The sequence below is a fragment of the Rhinoraja longicauda genome, chromosome 2, assembly GCF_053455715.1.
Source record: "Rhinoraja longicauda isolate Sanriku21f chromosome 2, sRhiLon1.1, whole genome shotgun sequence".
Classification (NCBI taxonomy): Eukaryota; Metazoa; Chordata; class Chondrichthyes; order Rajiformes; family Arhynchobatidae; genus Rhinoraja; species Rhinoraja longicauda.
In genome coordinates this window covers 109,562,149-109,583,151 of record NC_135954.1, presented here as the reverse complement: position 1 = coordinate 109,583,151, position 21,003 = coordinate 109,562,149, and the positions used below count along the sequence as shown (strand labels likewise).

The window sequence follows — 21,003 nt, the reverse complement described above, 5'->3', positions numbered from 1 at the left end:
ATGTGAATTCAACGCATGAAAATGGAGTTTAGAACTTTTTTGAGTTGTCTGTATGCCAGACGGGCACGTACCATCACAAAAAAGCACTGATTCTACTTGTGACCTGTATTGGGAGCTGGTATTGCATTGGCAGGTCAGTGGCGCAGCGGTAGAGTTGCAGCCTAACAGTGCCAACAGATCCTGACTACGGTTGCTGTCTGTACAGAGTTTGTATGTTCTCCCTGTGACCCCGTGGGTTTTCTTTGGTTTCCTCCGACACTCCAAAGGCGTACGGGTTTGTAGGTTAATTGGCTTCAATAAATTGTCCCCAGTGTGTAGGATAGTGCTAGTGCATGAGGTGATTGCTGGTCGGTGTGGTTCGATGGGCCGAAGGGCTTGTTTCCATGCTGTCTCTTTACTTCCTAAACTAAAGAGAGTTAATTGTGGCTCTGTTATTGTGATCACTGTAAGTAAATCATTGCAGGTGGCCTTTCTGAAGGCTATATCTGAGGTTTGGAAATGAATTTGTATTGATTACTGATTTATCAATGTAGCTCATGGATTCCAAATACTTAAAGTGGAAGTCCAACCACATTGCTATAATGTTGACCTTGACATTGTGATGGCACTCTTACACAGGGGTGTCAAAAGGCGAGACGTTCAAGCCACAACTTCATTAGAAGCTCTGTCTGCTCTCGGGCAGATGGAAGAAATGCCATGACTAGAAGCAGTGAAGTTTACCTGATGCCTAAGCTAATATATTTCTTCCAGCTAAGAGCTGTTTTAGTTTTAGAGATACAGGACGGAACCAGGCCCTTCAGCCCACCAAGTCCACACCGACCAGCGATCCCCGCACATTAACAAAAGCCTACACCCTCTAGGGACAATTTACACAAACCCAAGCCAATTAACCTACAAACCTGTACGTCTTTGGATTGTGGGAGGAAACCGAAGATCTTGGAGAAAACCCAGGCAGGTCACGGGGAGAATGTACAAACTCCGTACAGACAGTGCCCGTAGTCGGGATTGAGCCCGGGTCGCCGGCGCTGCAAGCACTGTAAGGCAGCAATTTTACCGTTGCCCTTGTATTGGAACCATGTTCTTTTATACTATACCTCTTTCTAATTTAGTTAATGGATTTTAGAAAGGCATTTGATAAAGCCCCCCACGGTAAGCTAATCCGGAAGATTATGGTTCCGGTCGATTACGGTGGCGGCATGGTGGCGCAGCGGTAGAGTTGCTGCCTTACAGCGAATGCAGCGCCGGAGACTCAGGTTCGATCCTGACTACGGGCGTCGTCTGTACGGAGTTTGTACGTTCTCCCCGTGACCTGCGTGGGTTTTCTCCGAGATCTTCGGTTTCCTCCCGCACTCCAAAGACATGCAGGTATGTAGGTTAATTGGCTGGGCAAATGTTTAAAAAAAATTGTCCCTAGTGTGTGTAGGATAGTGTTAATGTGCGGGGATCGCTGGGCGGCGCGGACTCGGTGGGCCGAAGGGCCTATTTCCACGCTGTATCTCTAAAAAAAAAAGAACTGGTTTACATAGAAGATAGAGGGTTGAGGTGGAAAGATGGTATTCTGGCTGGAGGTTTGTGACCAGTGGCGTTCCGCAGAGATCTCTGCTGGGACCACTTTGTGAGATTCGTGACTTAAAAGTTGCTCAATGAGTTTGCAGGCATCGCCAGTGGAGTTGCAGACAGTGAGGAAGGCTGTCAAAGTATATAATGGGATGTAGATCATTTACTGAGATGCAGATGGAGCTTAATCTGAAGAAGTGTGAGGTGTTGCAGTTAGGGAGGTTGCATGTAAGGGGTGAGTATATAGTTAAGAGCAAAACCCTAAACAGCATTATTGTACAATTGGATCTAGAGGTCCAAGACCCTGGATCCAGAGGAGGTTTACGAGAATGATCCCAGGAATGAGAGGGTGAGAAGATTAGTCAAGCATGATTTCCCCATCGTAAATCCATGCTGACTCGGAACGATCCTGTTACTGCTATCCAAATGCTCCGCAATTTCGTCTTTTATAATTGACTCCAGCATCTTCTCCACCACTGATGTCAGACTAACTGGTCTATAATTTCCCGTTTTCTCTCTCCCTCCTTTCTTAAAAAGTGGGATAACATTAGCTACTCTCCAATCCACAGGAACTGACCCGGAATCTATAGATTCCTTTGTCCCGCCTTTATCCTTCCTTTGTCCCGCCCCCCTGACATCAGTTGAAGAAGGGTCTCGACCCGAAACGTCGCCCATTCCTTCTCTCCTGAGATGCTGCCTGACCAGCTGAGTTACTCCAGCATTTTGTGAATAAATACCTGAATCTATAGAACATTGGAAAATGATCACCAATGCGTCCACAATTTCTAGAGCCACCTCCTTAAGTACCCTGTGATGCAGACCATCAGGCCTTGGGGATTTGTCAGCCGTCAGTCACATCAGTCTACCCAATGCCATTTCCTGCCTAATGTGAATCTCCTTCAGTTCCTCCGTCACCCTAGGATCTCTGGCCACTAGAACATCTGGGAGATTGTTTGTATCTTCCTTAGTGAAGACAGATCCAAAGTACCGGTTCAACTTGTCTGCCATTTCCTTGTTCCCCATAATAAATTCCCCTGCTTCTGTCTTCAAGGGACCCACATTTGCCTTGACTATTTTTTTCCTCTTCATTTGCCTTGACTATTTTTTTCCTCTTCAAGGGCACTTGGACAGGTAGAGGGATAGGATTAAAGAGATATGGGGCAAATGAGGGTAAATGGGACTAGTTTTGTTTACTTTGGAAACCATCGATCACCTGTTCACACTAGTTCCATGTTATACCACTCCCTGCCCACACACCAGGGACTATTTATAAGGTTTGTAAACCTGCAAACCTGCACATCTTTGGAATGAAATTCTATATGCAGTTTTACCAATAGTTTTATTTCTTGAACTGGATAGAAACAATGTGGAAAAGGGCTCTTCTGAGTCCACTGAGTCCACGCTGACCACCGATCCCCCGTGCACGAGTTCTGTCCTACACACCAGGGACAATTTACAGAAGCCAATTAATGTACAAACCTGCCGTCTTTGGAACGTGGGAGGAAGCCGGAGCACCCGGAGAAGACCAACGCGGTCACAGGGAGAACGCACAAACTCTGTAAAGACAGCATCCGGATCGAACCCAGGATCGAAGACAGCGCCTCTATCGCTGCGACACTGTGTTGACATGTGCATCTTGGTCAGCGTGGACGAGTTGGGCCGAAGGTCCTGTTTGTGTGCTGTATGACTCCGTGACGCCATCTACGACTCCAAAGGGGGCAGAATCTGATGGAAATTGGTGGGACTATCGGGAATAAAATTGGATTAGTATAAATGGGTGCTGGATGGTTAAGGCTAAGGCAGACTCAGTTCATTGAAGGTCCTATCTCCTTGTTGTGTGATTCTGACTTGATGATATTCATGTTCCACGCAGTTCAAGAAAGAACTATTGCTAAACTAAAGTCTAAAACGGCATACAGGATTTCACTCCAAAGATGTGCAGGTCTGTAAGTTAATTAGCCTCTCTAAATTGCCCCCAGTGTGGAGGGAGTGGATGCGAAAGTGGGATAACATAGAACTAGTGTGAATGGGTGATCGATGGTCGACGTGTACTTGCAGGGCTGAAGGGCCTGTTTCCATGCTGTGTCTTTCAATCGATTCAATCAGTTAATGTGCCAGAGGTTAAGGAGTATAAGGTAGACACACAATGCTGGAGTAACTCAGCGGGTCAGGCAGCATCTCGGGAGAGAAGGAATGGGTGACGTCTCGGGTTGAGACCCCTCTTCAGACTGAACAGTATATTAACAGTATAAGGAGTATAATGACTATATGACTGAACTGAACTCTAAATGATGCGTTAACGGGATTGACATGTTGATTATCTGTGCTTAGTATGCTTACGGAACATTTAATTTAATTTTTAATTTTGTTTTAGAATTGCAATGAGAAGCACCGAGCTCCTTTATATTTATTCTACTATTGACCCTCGGGTACGGGCCCTGGTGTTCGGCATTCGATGTTGGGCTCGTGTTCAGGGTATCACGAGTAGTATTCCTGGCGCTTGGATCACTAATTTCTCCTTGACTATGATGGTTCTTTTCCTGCTGCAGAGAAGAAATCCACCAATTATACCAACATTGGACCAGCTGAAAGACCAAGCAGGTAATGCAGACAAAGTCCATTCCTTCTCTCCAGAGATGCTGCCTATCCTGCTGAGTTGCTCCAGCAATTTGTGTCTAAGTGATTTCAATATTCTTTAGCACTGGTTTCATATTGGACATTGTGGTCTATTTGTTGCCGCCGTGTACAGGTGCTCCTCAACTTACGTTCCGATAAACCCATCGTAAATTGAAAATATCGCAAGCCGAAAATGCATTTAATACACCTAACCCACCAAACATCATAGCCATTTCGGCTCACCGGGTCCGCGCCGACCAGCGATCCCCACACATTAACACTATCCTATGCCCATTAGGGACGATTTTTACATTTACCAAGCCAATTTACCTACATACCTGCACGTCTTTGGAGTGTGGGAGGAAACTGAAGATCTCAGAGAAAACCCACGCAGGTCACGGGGAGAACTTACAAACAGCGCCCGTACAGACAGCACCCGTAGTCAGGATGGAACCCGGGTCTCCAGCGCTGCATTCGCTGTAAGGCAGCAACTCTATAGCTGCGCCACCGTGCTCCCACTTAAACGTGCTCAGAACACTTACATTAGCCCGGGAAAAGATCAAAATTCAAAATTCGAAGTACGGTTTCTACTGAACGTGTATCGCTTTTGCACCATCGTAAAGTCGAAATATTGTAAGTGGAAGCATCGTAAGTCGAGGAACATCTGTACTTGAATGAGCTTCTGAAGCTGCTGCCTGTTCTATCCTGCGCTCTTATTCTTTACCTATCTAACCTCAATATTCCTGTATTTAAATGCTTTCTAAAATCTACTACAGATTCTGCTTAACTTACTACATACGGTAAACTCTCAGTGTAACGGACCACGGGTGGAATGGTGTCCGTTATTGCCAATTGCCCTCAATAACTAAAGTATAATTGCAGGTATTATTGCAAAGTTTAAGAAACATTTAGACAGGTACTTGGGTAGCTTAGGTTTAGAGGGATATGGACTACACGCAGGCAGGTGGGAATAATGGGGATGGGACATGTTGGCCGGTATGGGCAAGTTGGGTCGATTGGCCTGTTTCCACACTGTATCACTCTGACTGCTTAAAGGTATTTATTCACAAAATGCTGGAGTAACTCAGCAGGTCAGGCAGCATCTCAGGAGAGAAGGAATGGGTGACGTTTCGGGTCAAGACCCTTCTTCAGACTGATGTCGGGGGGGGGGGGGGGGGGAAGATATAGGTGGAGACAGGAAGTTAGAGGGAGAACTGGGAAGGGGGAGGGGAAGAGAGGGACAGAGGAACTATCTAAAGTTGGAGAAGTCAATGTTCATACCGCTGGGCTGCAAGCTGCCCAGACGAAATATGAGGTGCTGTTCCTCCAATTTCCAGTGGGCCTCACTATGGCACTGGAGGAGGCCCATGACAAAGGTCAGACTGGGAGTGGGAGGTGAAGTGCTCCACTCTGACTGCTTGTGTCAGTCTGATAATAAGTAGTGGAAACAAACAACTGCAGTTGCTGGTTAATACGCAAAAGGACACAAATTGCTGGGTAACTCAGCAGGTCACGTAGCATCTCTGGGGAACTATGTCCGCACCGACCAGCGATCTCCGTACACTACACTATCCTAGGTACAATTTACAATTTTTGCCAAAGCCCATTACCCTACAAACCAGTACGTCTTTGGAACGTGTCGGAAGGAACTGCAGACGCTGGTTTAATCCGAAGATAGACACTAAATGCTGGAGTAACTCAGCAGGACAGGCAGCATCTCTGGAGAGAAGGAATGGCTGATGTTTGGGTCGAGAACCCCTGAAGAAGGGTTCTAATCCAAATCATTGATATTGATGGCAAACAGCAATGGGCCCAGCACCGAACCCTGAGGCACACCACTCATCACACCACACCTCCAGTTCGAAAAGTAACCGTCCACCATCACCCTCTGCTTCCATCCATGAGGCAAGTTTTTTAAAATCCATTCAGCTATCTGTCCTTGAACCCCATGGGTACTAACCTTCCACAGCAGCCCACCATGCGGAACATAGTCAAATATCTCACTGAAACCCTTGTACACAACGACTACAGCTCTGCCTTCATCGACCTTTTTGGTCACATCTTCCCATGTACAAAACAATGTTGACTGTCCCTAGTCAGCCCTTGTCCATCTAAAATGCAAGTATATCCTATCCCCCAGAATACTCTGTAGTAATCTTCTGACCACAGATCAAAGGTATTTATTCACAAAATGCTGGAGTAACTCAGCAGGTCTTTGGCTTAATGCTCAATTCAGTAAGACATCCTTGCTTCCCTACTCAAAACCTCTTGCTATAAAAGCCACCATTTGCTTCATGTTTGCGGCACCAATGTGCTTGTTTTCTGCCACTGATACAAAAGATCAGCAACATACTCTATGTGAAGGAAGGAACTGCTGATGCTAGTTTCCCATATGTCGCTTGGGCAGCTTACAACCCAGTGGTAGACTTTTGATCTCTCTAACTTCAAGTAACCCTTGCATTTCCTTTATGTCCATCCCTCCCCCACCCAAGTCATACCAGCTTCAAAGTCGTCTTGTTGAGTCTCATTCACAAAATGCTGGAGTAACTCAGCAGGTCAGGCAGCATCTCAGGAGAGAAGGAATGGGCGATGTTTCGGGTCGAGACCCTTCTTCAGACTGATGTCAGGGGGGCGGGACAAAGGAAGGATATAGGTGGAGACAGGAAGATAGAGGGAGATCTGGGAAGGGGGAGGGGAAGAGAGGGACTATCTAAAGTTGGAGAAGTCGATGTTCATACCACTGGGCTGCAAGCTTCCCAGGCGAAATATGAGGTGCTGTTCCTCCAATTTCCGGTGGGCCTCACTATGGCACTGGAGGAGGCCCATGACAGAAAGGTCAGACTGGGAATGGGAGGGGGAGTCGAAGTGCTCAGCCACCGGGAGATCAGATTGGTTAACGCGGACCGAACGCAGGTGTTGAGCGAAGCGATCGCCGAGCCTGTGTTTGGTTTCGCCGATGTAAATAAGTTGACATCTGGAGCAGCGGATGCAATAGATGAGGTTGGAGGAGGTGCAGGTGAACCTCTGTCTCACCTGGAAAGACTGTTTGGGTCCTTGGATGGAGTTGAGGGGGGAGGTAAAGGGACAGGTGTTGCATCTCGTGCGGTTGCAGGAGAAAGTGCCCGGGGATGAAGTGGTTTGGGTAGGAAGGGACAAGTGGACCAGGGAGTTACGCTCCACTTCTGACCACAGATGTTCAGCTCACTGGCATGTAGTTCCCAGCCTTTTCCCTGCAGCCCTTCTTGAACAGAGGCACGACAGTCCACCATTCTAAAGATGTACAGGTTTGTTGGTTAATTGGCGTGGTAATATTGTAAATTGTCCCTAGTGTGTGTAGAGTAATGTTAATGTGCGGGGATCGCTGGTCGGTGTGGACTGGGTGGGCCGTAGGTCCTGTTTCCGGCCTGTATCTCTAAAGTAAACTAAACTAAATTGCCACCCTCCAGTCTTCCGGCACCTCGCCTCTTCAATGACGACTCATAAATCTCAGCCAGGGCACCAGCAATTTCCCCTCTACTTTCCCCACAGTGTCATCGGATATATCCGGTAGCACTCACACCGGTCATCACAAAGTGCTTCGAGAAACTGGTCCTGCAGCACATCAAAGCCAGCCTCCCACCCACCTTCGACCCATACCAGTTTGCCTACAGAGCAAATAGGTCTACAGGGGATGCCATCGACACTGCTCTTCACACTGCACTGACCCACCTTGAACACCAGGGGAGCTATGTGAGGATGCTCTTCCTCGACTTCAGCTCTGCCTTTAACACGGTCATCCCGGACAGACTGGTCACCAAACTTTCTGACCTTGGATTTTCCCAAACCATCTGCCAATGGATCAAGGACTTCCTGACCAACCGCCCCCAGACCGTCAAAATAGGCCCTCACCTCTCCTCCACCATTACACTGAGCACCGGCTCACCACAGGGCTGTGTGTTGAGCCCCATCCTTTACTCCCTCTACACTCACGACTGCGCCCCCACCCATCCCAACAACACCATCATCAAGTTCGCGGATGACACGACTGTGGTTGGACTCATCTCAGGAGGAGATGAGACAGCCTACAGGGATGAAATCCAAAGGCTGGCAGCATGGTGTTCAGTGAACAATCTTGTCCTGAACTCCTCCAAAACAAAGGAACTTATAATTGACTTTAGGAAAACCAGTGTAGAATACGACCCACTCTACATCAATGGGGTCTGTGTGGAAAGGGTACCCGCTTTCAGGTTCCTGGGTACGCACATCGCAGAGGATCTTACCTGGTCTACCAACACCATCACCACAGTGAAGAAGGCACAGCAGAGACTCCACTTCCTGAGGATCCTCAGGAAAACCAACCTGCAGGAGAAGCTCATGATGTCCTTCTATCGCTGCTCCATCGAGAGTGTGCTGGCATACTGTATAACCACATGGTATGCCAGCTGCTCAGAAAAGGACAGGAAGGCCCTTCAGAGGGTCATCACGACGGCCCAGAAGATCATCGGCTGCTCACTGCCCTCCCTGGAGCACCTGTTCAGCCTACGCTGCCTCAGTAGAGCAGGCAAAATAATAAAAGATCCATCCCACCCCGGCCACCGTCTGTTTGTTCATCTGCCCTCTGGTCGACGTTTCAGGTCGATCAAATCCCGAACAAACAGACTTAAGAACAGTTTTTACCCCAGGGCCATACGAGAACTGAACACTACCTTCTGCACTAGGCAACACTGTTAAAAAATCTTTTGTACTTAATATAATTGTATTTATTTGTTTTTGCATTTATTGCATATATGTTTTTACGCACCGTCAGGATTGGCTATTTTTTAATTTCGTTTTACTCGTTGCAATGACAATAAATGAATATTATTATTATTATTATTATATTATTATTATTATTATATTATTATTATTATTATTATTATTATTATTATTATTATATTATGTTTGCCTGCTTTGCTCTTTACTCTTAACAGGAACGTGCAAGTCTGAACTCTTGTCAGCACGCTTTAAAAACATCCCACTCTACTGACATTCCTTTTCCATACAATACAATACAATATAATATAATACAATACAATACAATGCCAATACAATACAATACAATTTCCAGTGCCATAGTGAGGCCCACTGGAAATTGGAGGAACAGCACCTCATATTTCGCCTGGGCAGCTTGCAGCCCAGTGGTATGAATATCGACTTCTCCAACTTTAAATAGTTCCTCTGTCCCTCTCTTCCCCTCCTCCTTCCCAGATCTCCCTCTATCTTCCTGTCTCCACCTATATCCTTCCTTTGTCCCGCCCCCCTGACATCAGTCTGAAGAAGGGTCTTGGCCCGAAACGTCACCCATTCCTTCTCTCCTGAGATGGTGCCTGACCTGCTGAGTTACTCCAGCATTTTGTGAATAAATACAATACAATATATCTTTATATTGAGATATACAACGAGATTGGGAATGCGCCTCCCATACGATGCAATAAATTAATTAGCTAGTCAGTATTAATTTAAACAACCCAATGAAACAAATTGTAACAGTTTTAAAACAGAATAAAGTGCAAGTAGATCTGTGCCGGATCACTGTGCGATGTGACCTGACCATCCGGCTCAGCAGGACCGGTTCATAGCAGCTATGGCCCTGGGGATGAAACTGTTCCTGAGTCTGGAGGTGCTTACAACCTGCTCCAATCTATTTGAGCGAGTTCCTGTCTCGGACACTCAAAGTGGCCTTGGCCCAATTTAGCAAATTAACACGCCCTGGTGCTAATACCCCCTAATCCAGGCAACATTCTGGTAAGTCTCTGCACCCATTCCAATGCCTCCACATTCATCCTGTAATGGGGCGACCGGAACTGCACACACTACTCCAATTGTTGCCTAATTTAAGTCCTAGAGAGATGCAATATGTTTTCCGGTCTCTTATACTCAACGCCCTCTTTGTATACGAGTCTGGGCATCATGATGACTTCCTTTTTCCTAATGCTCAATACAGTAAGACATCCTTGCTTCCCTACTCAAAACCTCTTGCTATGAAAGCCACCATTTGCTTCATGTTTGCGGCACCAAAGTGTTTGTTTTCTGCCACTGATACGAAAGATCAGCAACATACTCTATGTGAAGGAAGGAACTGCTGATGCTAGTTTCCCATATGTCGCTTGGGCAGCTTACAACCCAGTGTAGAATATTGATCTCTCTAACTTCAAGTAACCCTTGCATTTCCTTTATGTCCATCCCTCCCCCACCCAAGTCGCACCAGCTTCAAAGTCGTCTTGTTGAGTCTCATTGTCTGTTCTTGTTCTCACCTAACAAACAGGTGGCCTGTTTCCTTTATCATTGTTACTTTTTTGCATATCTTTCATTCATTTGTTCTATATCTCTCCACATCGCCATCTATATCTCTCGTTTCCCTTTCCCCTGACACTCAGTCTGAAGAAGGGTCTCGACCCGAAACGTCACCTATTCCTTTGCTCCAGAGATGCTGTCTGGCCCGCTGTATTACTCCAGCTTTTTGTGTCTATCTTCAGCAACATATTCTAATCTGCCACCATTTAATGTAAACTGCTTCTCTATTTTTCCTACAGAAGTAGGTAACTTCACAATTGTCCATTTTATGTTGCATCTACCTTGTATTTGCTCATTCAATTGTCCAAATCACCTTTAAGCCTCTTTGCATACTCCTCACCACACTACCCAATTCTGTGTTTTGGCGCACTTTGAAAATGGAAGTATATCATAGCACAACTACTAAAGGGGCAGGACTCTGCATCTGCCATTCCTTGTGTCCACAATATTTTATCCTATTTTCCCTCTTCTCCCCATCGCCAGAAAAAAAATCTTGCGTCTTTTATTTTGATTATGTAGATCTTTAATTAATTTAGATTTTTATTAATTTTAAAAGAATTACCTTTTCATTCCAAAGATTTTTCAGAATCTTTTGGCCTTTTTCTGCTAACTCATTGCAATTGGTGTGCAGTAAAGAACTGCAGATGCTGGTTTAAATCGAAGGTAGACACAAAATGCTGGAGTAACTCAGCGGGACAGGCAGCATCTCTGGAGAGAAGGAATGGGTGACGTTTTGGGTTGAAAGAAGGGTCTCGACCCGAAATGTCACCCATTCCTTCTCTCCAGAGATGCTGCCTGTCCTGCTGAGTTACTCCAACATTTTGTGTCTCCCATTGCAATTGTTCTTTGGTGTGAATGGAAGGTATCACAAACTGCTGGAGTAACTCAGTAGGTCAGGCAGCATCTCAGGAGAGAAGGAATGGGTGACGTTTCGGGTCAAGACCCTTCTGCTGCAGTTGTACAGGGCCTTGGTGAGACCGCACCTGGAGTATTGTGTACAGTTTTGGTCTCCTAATCTGAGGAAAGACATTCTAGCCTTAGAAGGAGTACAGAGAAGGTTCACCAGATTGATCCTTGGGATGGCAGGACTTTCATATGAAGAAAGACTGGATAGACTAGGCTTATACTCGCTGGAATTTAGAAGACTGAGGGGGGATCTTATAGAAACATATAAAATTCTTAAGGGGTTGGAGAGGCTAGATGCGGGAAGATTGTTCCCGATGTTGGGGAAGTCCAGAACCAGGGGGTCACAGCTTAAGGATAAGGGGGAAGTCTTTTAGGACCGAGATGAGAAAACATTTCTTCACACAGAGAGTGGTGAGTCTGTGGAATTCTCTGCCATAGAAGGTAGTTGAGGCCAGTTCATTGGCTATATTTAAGAGGGAGTTAGATGTGGCCCTTGTGGCTAAAGGGATCGGGGGTATGGAGAGAAGGCAGGTACAGGTTACTGAGCTGGATGATCAGCCATGATCATATTGAATGGCGGTGCAGGCTCGAAGGGCCGAATGGCCTACTCCTGCACCTATTTTCTATCTTTTATGTTTCTATGAGACCCTTCTTCAGTCTGAAGAAGGGTCTCGACCCGAAACGTCACCCATTCCTTCTCTCCTGAGATGCTGCCTGTCCTGCTGAGTTACTCCAGCATTTTGTGATACCTTCGATTTGTACCAGCATCTGCAGTTATTTTCCTACGTTCTTTGGTGTGAAGGACCTTGAAAAATGGTACAGTTTCTCGTGCAAGAGACCATTCAGACCATTGCACCTGTATCAATATTAGAACTTTAAGCAGGGTTTCTGATTACAATAAGTCTCTCCTGTACTTTTGCTATATTCTTTGATAATTGCAACGCTGATAATGACATTCTTTTTTTTTAACAGAGAACGATGTGCATATTATTGAAAGTCATGACTGCACTTTTGTTTCTGATTACAAAATGAAGCCTTCCCAAAATACAGAGACTCTGGGTAAGTAAGATGATCATAATCATAGAGTTGCAGAGCACAGAAATAGGTCCTTTGGCCCATATCCCTCTGAAAAATTCCTCTCCAAGTGTCTTCTGAACATTAATTATATCACGTAGTATAAGAAAATAACTGCAGATGCTGGTACAAATCGATTTATTCACAAAATGCTGGAGTAACTCAGCAGGTCAGGCAGCATCTCGGGAGAGAAGGAATGGGTGACGTTTCGGTTCATCAGTCTGAAGAAGGGTCTCGACCCGAAACGTCACCCATTCCTTCTCTCCCGAGATGCTGCCTGACCTGCTGAGTTACTCCAGCATTTTGTGAATAAATTAATTATATCACCCTCTGCCACTTTCTCTGGTAGACAGCTCCATATATCCACTGTACTATTTGTGGTAAAACTTCCCATTAGGTTCTCTTTAAATTGCCTCTTCTCACTTTTAATCCCTGCTCTCCAGTTTTATATTCCACCACCCTGGGGAAAAAGACTGCAACTATCCACTTTATCTATGCCTTTTTAAGATTTTCTAAACCTCTTTGATGTCACTACTCGGCCTCCTTTGCTCCAGGGAGAACAGCCCCAGCCTTGCCACTCTCTCATTTTTAACTCCAGCCCCCCAGTCCCAACATCGTCATTGTGAATCTTTTCTGCACCCTCGCTAGCTTAATCACATTGGTAATGGCGTAGACAATAGACAATAAGTGCAGGAGTAGGCCATTTGGCCCTTCGAGCCATTCAATGTGATCATGGCTGATCATTCTCAATCAGTACCCCGTTCCTGCCTTCTCCCCATACCCCCTGACTCCGATATCCTTAAGAGCTCTATCTAGCTCTCTCTTGAATGCATTCAGAGAATTGGCCTCCACTGCCTTCTGAGGCAGAGAATTCCACAGATTCACAACTCTCTGACTGAAAAAGTTTTTCCTCATCTCAGTTCTAAATGGCCTACCCCTTATTCTTAAACTGTGGCCCCTGGTTCTGGACTCCCCCAACATTGGGAACATGTTTCCTGCCTCTAACGTGTCCAACCCCTTAATAATCTTATATGGGGCATAGTAAGATTTTGGATAGGTACATGGAAGTGCAGGGAATAGAGTGATATAGGTCATGTACAGGCAGAAGAGAGTTTAACTAGACATCATGCTCGGCACAGACAAACATGTGGGCCGAATGGCCTGTTCCTACGCTGTAGTGTTCTATGTTTTTGTACGGTAACCAGAACCACACACAACTGTGGTCTCACCGATATCCTGTACAGCTGTAACATGATGCCCTGACTCGTGGAGTCAACAAAGAAAAGACAGAAAATGCTGGAGTAACTATAGGTTAGGGTCTGGACCCTCCTTCTGATGGATTGCAGGGAGAAGCGGGAAAGAAAGCTGGAAGAGAGATGGGGCCGGACGAAACACAGCCGGCAACAGATAACCTATGGTGAAGGAGATTGATGGTAGACGCATCCTATCTGCTCAAGTTCAAACAAATGCCTCAAAACTCATTGGCCAGCAGTTCATTTCACAGCAAGACATTGATCCCACACATACTGCAAAAGCAACAAAGGAGTTTGTCAAGGCTAAAAAATGGGTAAATTCTTGAGTGGCCAAGTCAATCACCCGATCTGAACCCAATTGAGCATGACTTTTATCTGCTGAAGAAAGATCTGAAAGGGACTAGCCCCCAAAACAAGTATAAGCTAAAGATGGCCGAAATACAGGCCTGGCAGAACATCACCAGAGAAGACACCCAGCTGGGTGATGCCCATGAATCGCAGACTTCAAGCAGTCATTGCATGCAAAGGATATGCAACAAAATACTAAACATGACTACTTTCATTTACATAACATTGCTGTGTCCCAAACATTATGGTGCCCTGAAATTAGGGGGTCTATGTATAAACACTGCTGTAATTTCTACATGGTGAATTGGTGAATGGCCTTTATTAAAATCTGACAATGTGCACTTTAACCACATGTGATTTTTTCTATTACAAATCTCAAATTGTGGAGTACAGAGGCAAATAAATAAATGATGGGTGTTTGTCCCAAACATTATGAAGGGCACTGTATCTGTACTACGTAATTCTGCTTTGTATAACTTTCAAATTATATTTCTTTGCAGAGGATCTCCTTCAAGACTTCTTTGAATTTTATGGTTCCTTTGCTTTTAATAAAATGTCCATCAATATCAGAAAGGTTAGTTGCTTGACAACTTTGTAGATGTTATTTTTTATTTGATACTTGTACAAATGGATCCTTGTGATTGTTTTTGGAAATTGATAACTCAGCTTTGTTATAATAGAACGTTTAACAGGATATTGTGGAGCATCAAACTAATTACTTCTATGAAACAAGGCACAGTGGTGCAGCATTAGAGTTGCTGCCTTACAGCCCCAGAGACCCGGGTTTGACCCTGTCTGTACGGAGTTTGTACGTTCTCCCCATGACCGCATGCGTTTTTCCTGGTGCTCCAGGTTCCTCCCACATTCCAAAGACATGCAGGGTTGTTGGTTAATTTGGCTTTTGGTAAAAATTGTAAATTGTCCCTCGTGTGTGGGATAATGCCAGTGTATAGGGATCGCTGTCCGGCACGGTCTTGGTGGGCCGAAGGGCTTGTTTCCTTGCTGTGCATTATATCTAAACTGATAAACTACAAATCTAAAACTAAAGAGGTGATCTTTAGTGAGATGATCATTTAAAGCAGAACTGAACACTTGTTAAACTGTTTCATTTTGAAGATAGCTGTATTTTGAAATCACAACCATGATTTGCTTTGTATCATTTGCAAACTACCTTTACTAGGCTCCCTGCATACAGCCCTAAATTATTAGCATATGCTATAAAACTATTGAACTAAATACTGTATCTCGTGGAATCTGATATCAACCCTCCCCAAAACATTATCTTTTGCTCCCTTTGGATCAATTCCCATGGGTTCCACTACTATAAAATACATTGCCCACACATCTCCTTTAAACGTTGCCCCTAAACACCTTAAAGCTATGCCCTCTAGTTTTTTTCCATCCTGGGAAAAGGATTCTGTCTACCCGACTGTCTACCCAATCTATGCCTCTCATAATGTCTCCCCGCAACCTTCAGTATTCCAGAAAAAAACCAATCCAAGTCTGTCCAGTCTATCCTCAAAGCTAATATTCTCTAATCCAGGTATCCTTCTGTAAACCTCCTCTGTACCCTTTCCAAAGCCTCCTTGTCATTCCTGTAATGGGGTGAACCAGAACTGAACACAATGCTCGAAATGTGACCTAACCAAAATCCTATAAAGCTGCATTATGACATCCTGACTCTTATAATCAATGCCCCGACAAATGAAGGCAAGCATACCATGTGCCATCTGTCTCGCTCCATCTACTGCTGTTGCCACTTTCAAGGAGTTGTGGACTTGGACCCCAAGATCCCCCTGTCCATCAATGCTGCTAAGGCTCATGCCATTCATTGTATAATTTCCCCTTACATTTGACCCCCCCCCCCCCCCCGAAGTGGAAAACCTCACACTTGGTCAGATTAAACTTCATCTGCCTTTTATCTGCCCATCTCTGTGGCTGATCTAAAACCTTCCGTATACTTTCGCAGCCTTCTTCATAGTCTGCGACCCCAGAATTCTTAGTGTCATCTGCAAATTTACTAATACAATCGTTTACTTTTACTTCCCAGACATTTGTGTATATCACAAACAGCAGCAGTCCCAGCACAGATCCCTCCAGACCCGCTTCCACCACGACCCTCTGTCCTCTATTAGTAATCCATACAACCAAGTCACTATTAATCCCATGCATCTTAATCCTCTGGATCAGCCTACCATCAAATGCCTTACTAAAATTCATGTAGACAACATTATCCTTGATCACCCTCATCACCACCTCCAAACTAAATTGTAAGGCTCGTCCTGCTATGTGCGAAGTCAGTCTGAAGAAGGGACTCGACCTGAAACTTCACCCATTCCTCCTTTCCAGAGATGCTGCCTGTCCCGTTGAGTTACTTCAGCATTTTAGGTCTACCTTCATGTACAAAGTCTTGCTGATTGTCCCTAATTAACCCATAATCTTCTAGATAGTAGTAAATCCTAACCTGAAAAAAATCCTCTCCAATAGTTTCCCCACCAGGGTCATGCTCATAATTCTGTGGATTCTCTCTACCTCCCTTCTTAAATAAAGTAACAGCATCAGTTTACTCTCCAGTCCCCCAGGACCTTGTCGGTGGGAAGAGAAGACGCACTGATCTTTGTCAAGCTTCCCACAGTCTCCTCTCTTGCTTCTCTTAATTACTTGGGATAGATCTCATCAGATTGTGGGGATTTATCCATCTGAGTGCTCTTCAAGTTCCAACATTTCCTCCTCCTCAATCTCATATTGCCCTTGCATATTAGTATTCTCCACACCGATCTCGCTCTCCTTCATGCCAAACAAATGCAAATGACTCGTTTAGTACCTTGCCCACGTCCCCAGATTCCCAGGCACAAATTCTCACCTTTATCCTTGAGTTGCCTGACCATCTCCTTGGTTATCCTCAAGAATTGAATATAGGTATAAAAAGCCTTGGGATTTTGTTTTAATCCAACTTGCCCAAGCCATTTTGTGGTCCTTTTAATTGCCCGCATATTCCTTCCAAGAGCAACTACGAAATTTAGATTAACGTGTCTACTTAAAGGCAGAAGCACTTCGAATTTTGTCAACCTGCCAATTTAATTATTGTATCTTAAGGCAAGATAAATCTTTTATTTTCTCCGATCAGTATTCATCGCAATTTATCTTGTTTCTTGCATTAAAAGAATAAAATTTGAATGGACGCAGCTTCTAGCAAAATATCTTTTGAACGTGCAAGCAACTTTCTAATTTCCAAATATTTTGAAATATGTAACTACAACTGATTTTGTAAACTGAAACTGGTGTGATGGAGTTCTGCATTTTAGACATGACCTGTTCAGAAGCTCTACATGGATTTGCTCAAGGAATGCTGGCAATGATATTATTTCCATTAACTATTTGGAGTGAACACTGGGTTCATTGTTTGATGTGTAAAAGTTTAATATTGCAAAAGCTTGCAATTTAATATTTACATCACGATTCAAAATACCTATCAGTTCATCTCAGTCAATAGTCCAATTTATTTGTAATACAATTTTTTAACAGTCGGCTCCAGTACTCACTGCGGCAATTATCTTCAGGCAGATCTACAGTATTTGTGACCTTGGCATTGCATCTAACTGCAAGAGCCATGATCAGCCATGATCATATTGAATGGCGGTTGGTTCAAATGACCTACTCCTGCACCTATTTTCTAGTTTCTAGTACTGCTTTGGATTTTTGTTTGAAGTTAGGCAACTTTTTCCTGATTTAAAATCTATGTAAATAAATGTAGATTAAAAGGTGTCCTGTTACTGCACATGAGCAAGAACGTTGAAACAGAATCGAATTAGTTCTTTATTCTGGGGGGGAATATGAGACCGAGGGGTAATCCTTCAGAGGTGCATAAAATCTTGAGGAGCACAGTCTTTTCTCCAGGGTTGGGGAGCAAGAACTTTTTAGATTTAGATTTGGAGATACAGCGCAGAAACAGGCCCTTCAGCCCACCGGGTCCGCGCCGCCCAGCGATCCCCGCACATTAACACTATCCTACACCCACTAGGGACAATTAAAAAAAAACATTTGCCCAGCCAATTAACCTACATACCTACATACGCTTTGGAGTGTGGGAGGAAACCGAAGATCTCGGAGAAAACCCACGCAGGTCACGGGGAGAACGTACAAACTCCATACAGACTGCGCCCGTAGTCAGGTTCGAACCCGAGTCTCCGGCGCTGCATTCGCTGTAAGGCAGCAACTCTACCGCTGCGCCACCGTGCCGCACGGATAAAACTGGAGAAAATAGGTTTAAGATAAGAGGGGAAAAATCTCTCAGGAACCCGATGGGAAACTTTTTCACACAGAGACGGCAGTACAGGTATGGAACAAGCTACCAAAAGATGTGGTTTGGACAGGTACATGGATAGGAAAGGTAGAAGGAATATGGGTTAAATAGGCAATAGGTGCAGGAGTAGGCCTTTCGGCCCTTCGAACCAGCACCACCATACAATGTGATCATGGCTGATCATTCACAATCAGTACCCCGTTCCTGCCTTTTCCCCATACCCCCTGACTATCTTTAAGAGCTTTATCTAGCTCTCTTGAAAGCATCCAGAGAATTGGCCTCCACTGCCTTCTGAGGCAGAGAATTGTGGGCATCTTTGTAGGTATGGGCGATAGGGCTTGTTTCCATGCTGTATGACTATAATAATTATATCAGGGGCCAATTATACACCGATCAACCAAAACATTATGACCTGATGAGCCAAAACATTATGACCACCTGCCTAATATGCTGTTGGTCCTCCGTGTGCAGCCCCATACACAGCAGGGTGCGATGCACTGTGTATTGTGACACATTCGTCCCGTAACCACCATTAAATTTTTCTGTGACTTGTGCCACAGTAGACCTCCTGTCGGTTCGGACCAGACGGGATAGCCTTCGTTGCCCTCGCGCATCGATGAGCCTCGGGCGTCCAACACCCTGTCGCCGGTTTGTGGTGTGTACCTCTTCGGACCACTGTCGGTGGGTACTCACCACTGCTGACCGGGAGCACCCCACAAGCCTTGCCGTTTCAGAGATGCTCTGACCCAGTCGTCTGGCCAGAACAATTTGGCCCTTGTCAAAGTCGCTCAGGTCTTTACTCCTGCCCATGTCTCCTGCATCCAACACATCAACTTCAAGAACTGACTGTTCACTTGCTGCCTAATATATCCCACCCCTTGACAGGTGCCATTTGTAACAAGATAATCAATGTTATTCACTTCGCCGGTCAGTGGTCATAATGTTTTGGCTGATTGGTGTATATTTATTGATTAGTTAGTTCTGGAAATGTGGACGTTCTTGATGTTTTTGATGCTCTCTTCTGCACTCAACTGTTCCTATACTTAGCTGTTCCTCTACGCAAGGCTGCAGGAAATCCGAGATTATATCAGAGCTGGGTAATCTCAACTCCACAATAGAATGATTTTTTTAATTGCCACCGTGACAATATTAAATCCAGGTTGTGCTCTGAATTAACTTTCTTTTTGTCTTCTTTTCTTCCAGGGAAAAGAACAGAACAAACCTGAGGCATCACCACTGCACATCCAGAATCCATTTGAACAAGCGCTAAATGTTAGCAAGAACGTTAATCAGACCCAACTGGATAGGTTTGTGAGCGCCGCGCGGGAGAGTGCTTGGATCTTGCAGCAGGAAGGCCTGAAACACCCAAAGCCCAACCCTTGGGGATTTTCTACTCTGCTTCTCCCTAACTCTCAAACCTCGATGGGAAAGAGCAAAAAGAGGAGGAGGCAGCCAGCTAGCGAGAGGATTAAAAACTTGTTGGATTCACTGAAGGCAACCAAGCAATCCACCGACCATTTAAGCAGGCCAAGTGGCCATCAAAAGATGATTCCCACTGTTGTACGATAGCAACCCTTTGTATAAATAAACAGAGTTTGTGTCTACGGAAACATTATTCACTTGAGATATGTGATATCTTGTTACTCAAGACTCTTTAAATTTGTGAATTTGTTCGAAGTGCTTCAGGAATGATTCAACAAAGCAGTTAGTGGCACGCAAGGCGGCACGGTGGTGCAGCGGTAGAGTTGCTGCCTTACAGTGCTTGCAGCGCCAGAAACCCGAGCTTCATCCTGACTATGGGTGCTTGGCTGGATGTGACCTCGTGGGTTTTTTCTCCGAGATCTTCGGTTTCCTCCCACACTCCAAAGACTTACAGGGTATGTAGGTTAATTGGCTTGGTGCAAGTGTAAATTGTCCCTAGTGTGTGTAGGATAGTGTTAGTGTGCAGGGATTGCTGGTCAGTGTGGACTTAGTGGGCCAAAGGGCCTGTTTCCGCACGCTGTATCTCTAAAACTAAATAAAACTAAAGTAAGACTTTGAGTTTCTAAACTTCTGGGCTGGATTTGTTCTTGTGCCAAATAGTGCATGAACTGGATTTCACTCCAGTTAGTAATTTGGTGACAAAGTTTGGAACAGTATTGGCTTGAAATCCAAAATGAGACTTAGAAGGACCATTCCTGCATATCTCTGCTTAACAATTAAGTTACAATTGTCACTGCATGTGCCCAGATATTTTCTAGAAAGTGCTGAATCTATAAATGTTTCAGATTGTAATTTTAAATGAACTGCTGGATGGTGATTTAATAATAGTTTAAACATTTTTAAACACTTGTGTTCTTTGCATTGTTTGTTTCGGCTGGTATCTGTATTCATGAAAATGTGATCTATTTATAATTTGTCGAATTCCTAGTCATCTGGATTTAGTCATTTTCTTCCCCCGCTCACCTTGAACCTATACCCTCTGGATCTTGATTCATAGAGTTATGCAGCGTGGAAACAGGCCTTTTGGCTCGACTTGCCCACGCCAACCCAAATGGCCCATCTTAACTAGTCTCACCTCCTGCGTTTGGCCCACGTCCACCTGTATAAAAGCTTCAACGTGCGATAGTACCTGCATCAACTACCTCCTCCGAC

The 21,003-nt window shown here is 44.8% G+C and overlaps 1 protein-coding gene across 2 annotated transcripts in view; it reads left to right on the top strand.

Annotated features, from left to right (window-relative positions):
- Positions 1-20,712, top strand: part of mtpap (mitochondrial poly(A) polymerase) — a 47,153-nt gene extending 26,441 nt beyond the window's left edge. The window contains exons 5-8 of one of the 2 annotated variants that reach the window (XM_078429611.1): positions 3,932-4,158; positions 12,364-12,450; positions 14,567-14,640; positions 19,573-20,712. In XM_078429611.1, coding sequence (XP_078285737.1) covers positions 3,932-4,158; positions 12,364-12,450; positions 14,567-14,640; positions 19,573-19,938 — 754 coding nt within the window. In that variant the 3' untranslated portion in view covers positions 19,939-20,712. The remainder of the gene's footprint in view (positions 1-3,931; positions 4,159-12,363; positions 12,451-14,566; positions 14,641-19,572) is intronic. The other variant, XM_078429601.1, reaches the window with a different exon arrangement.
- Positions 20,713-21,003: the final 291 nt, after the last annotated feature.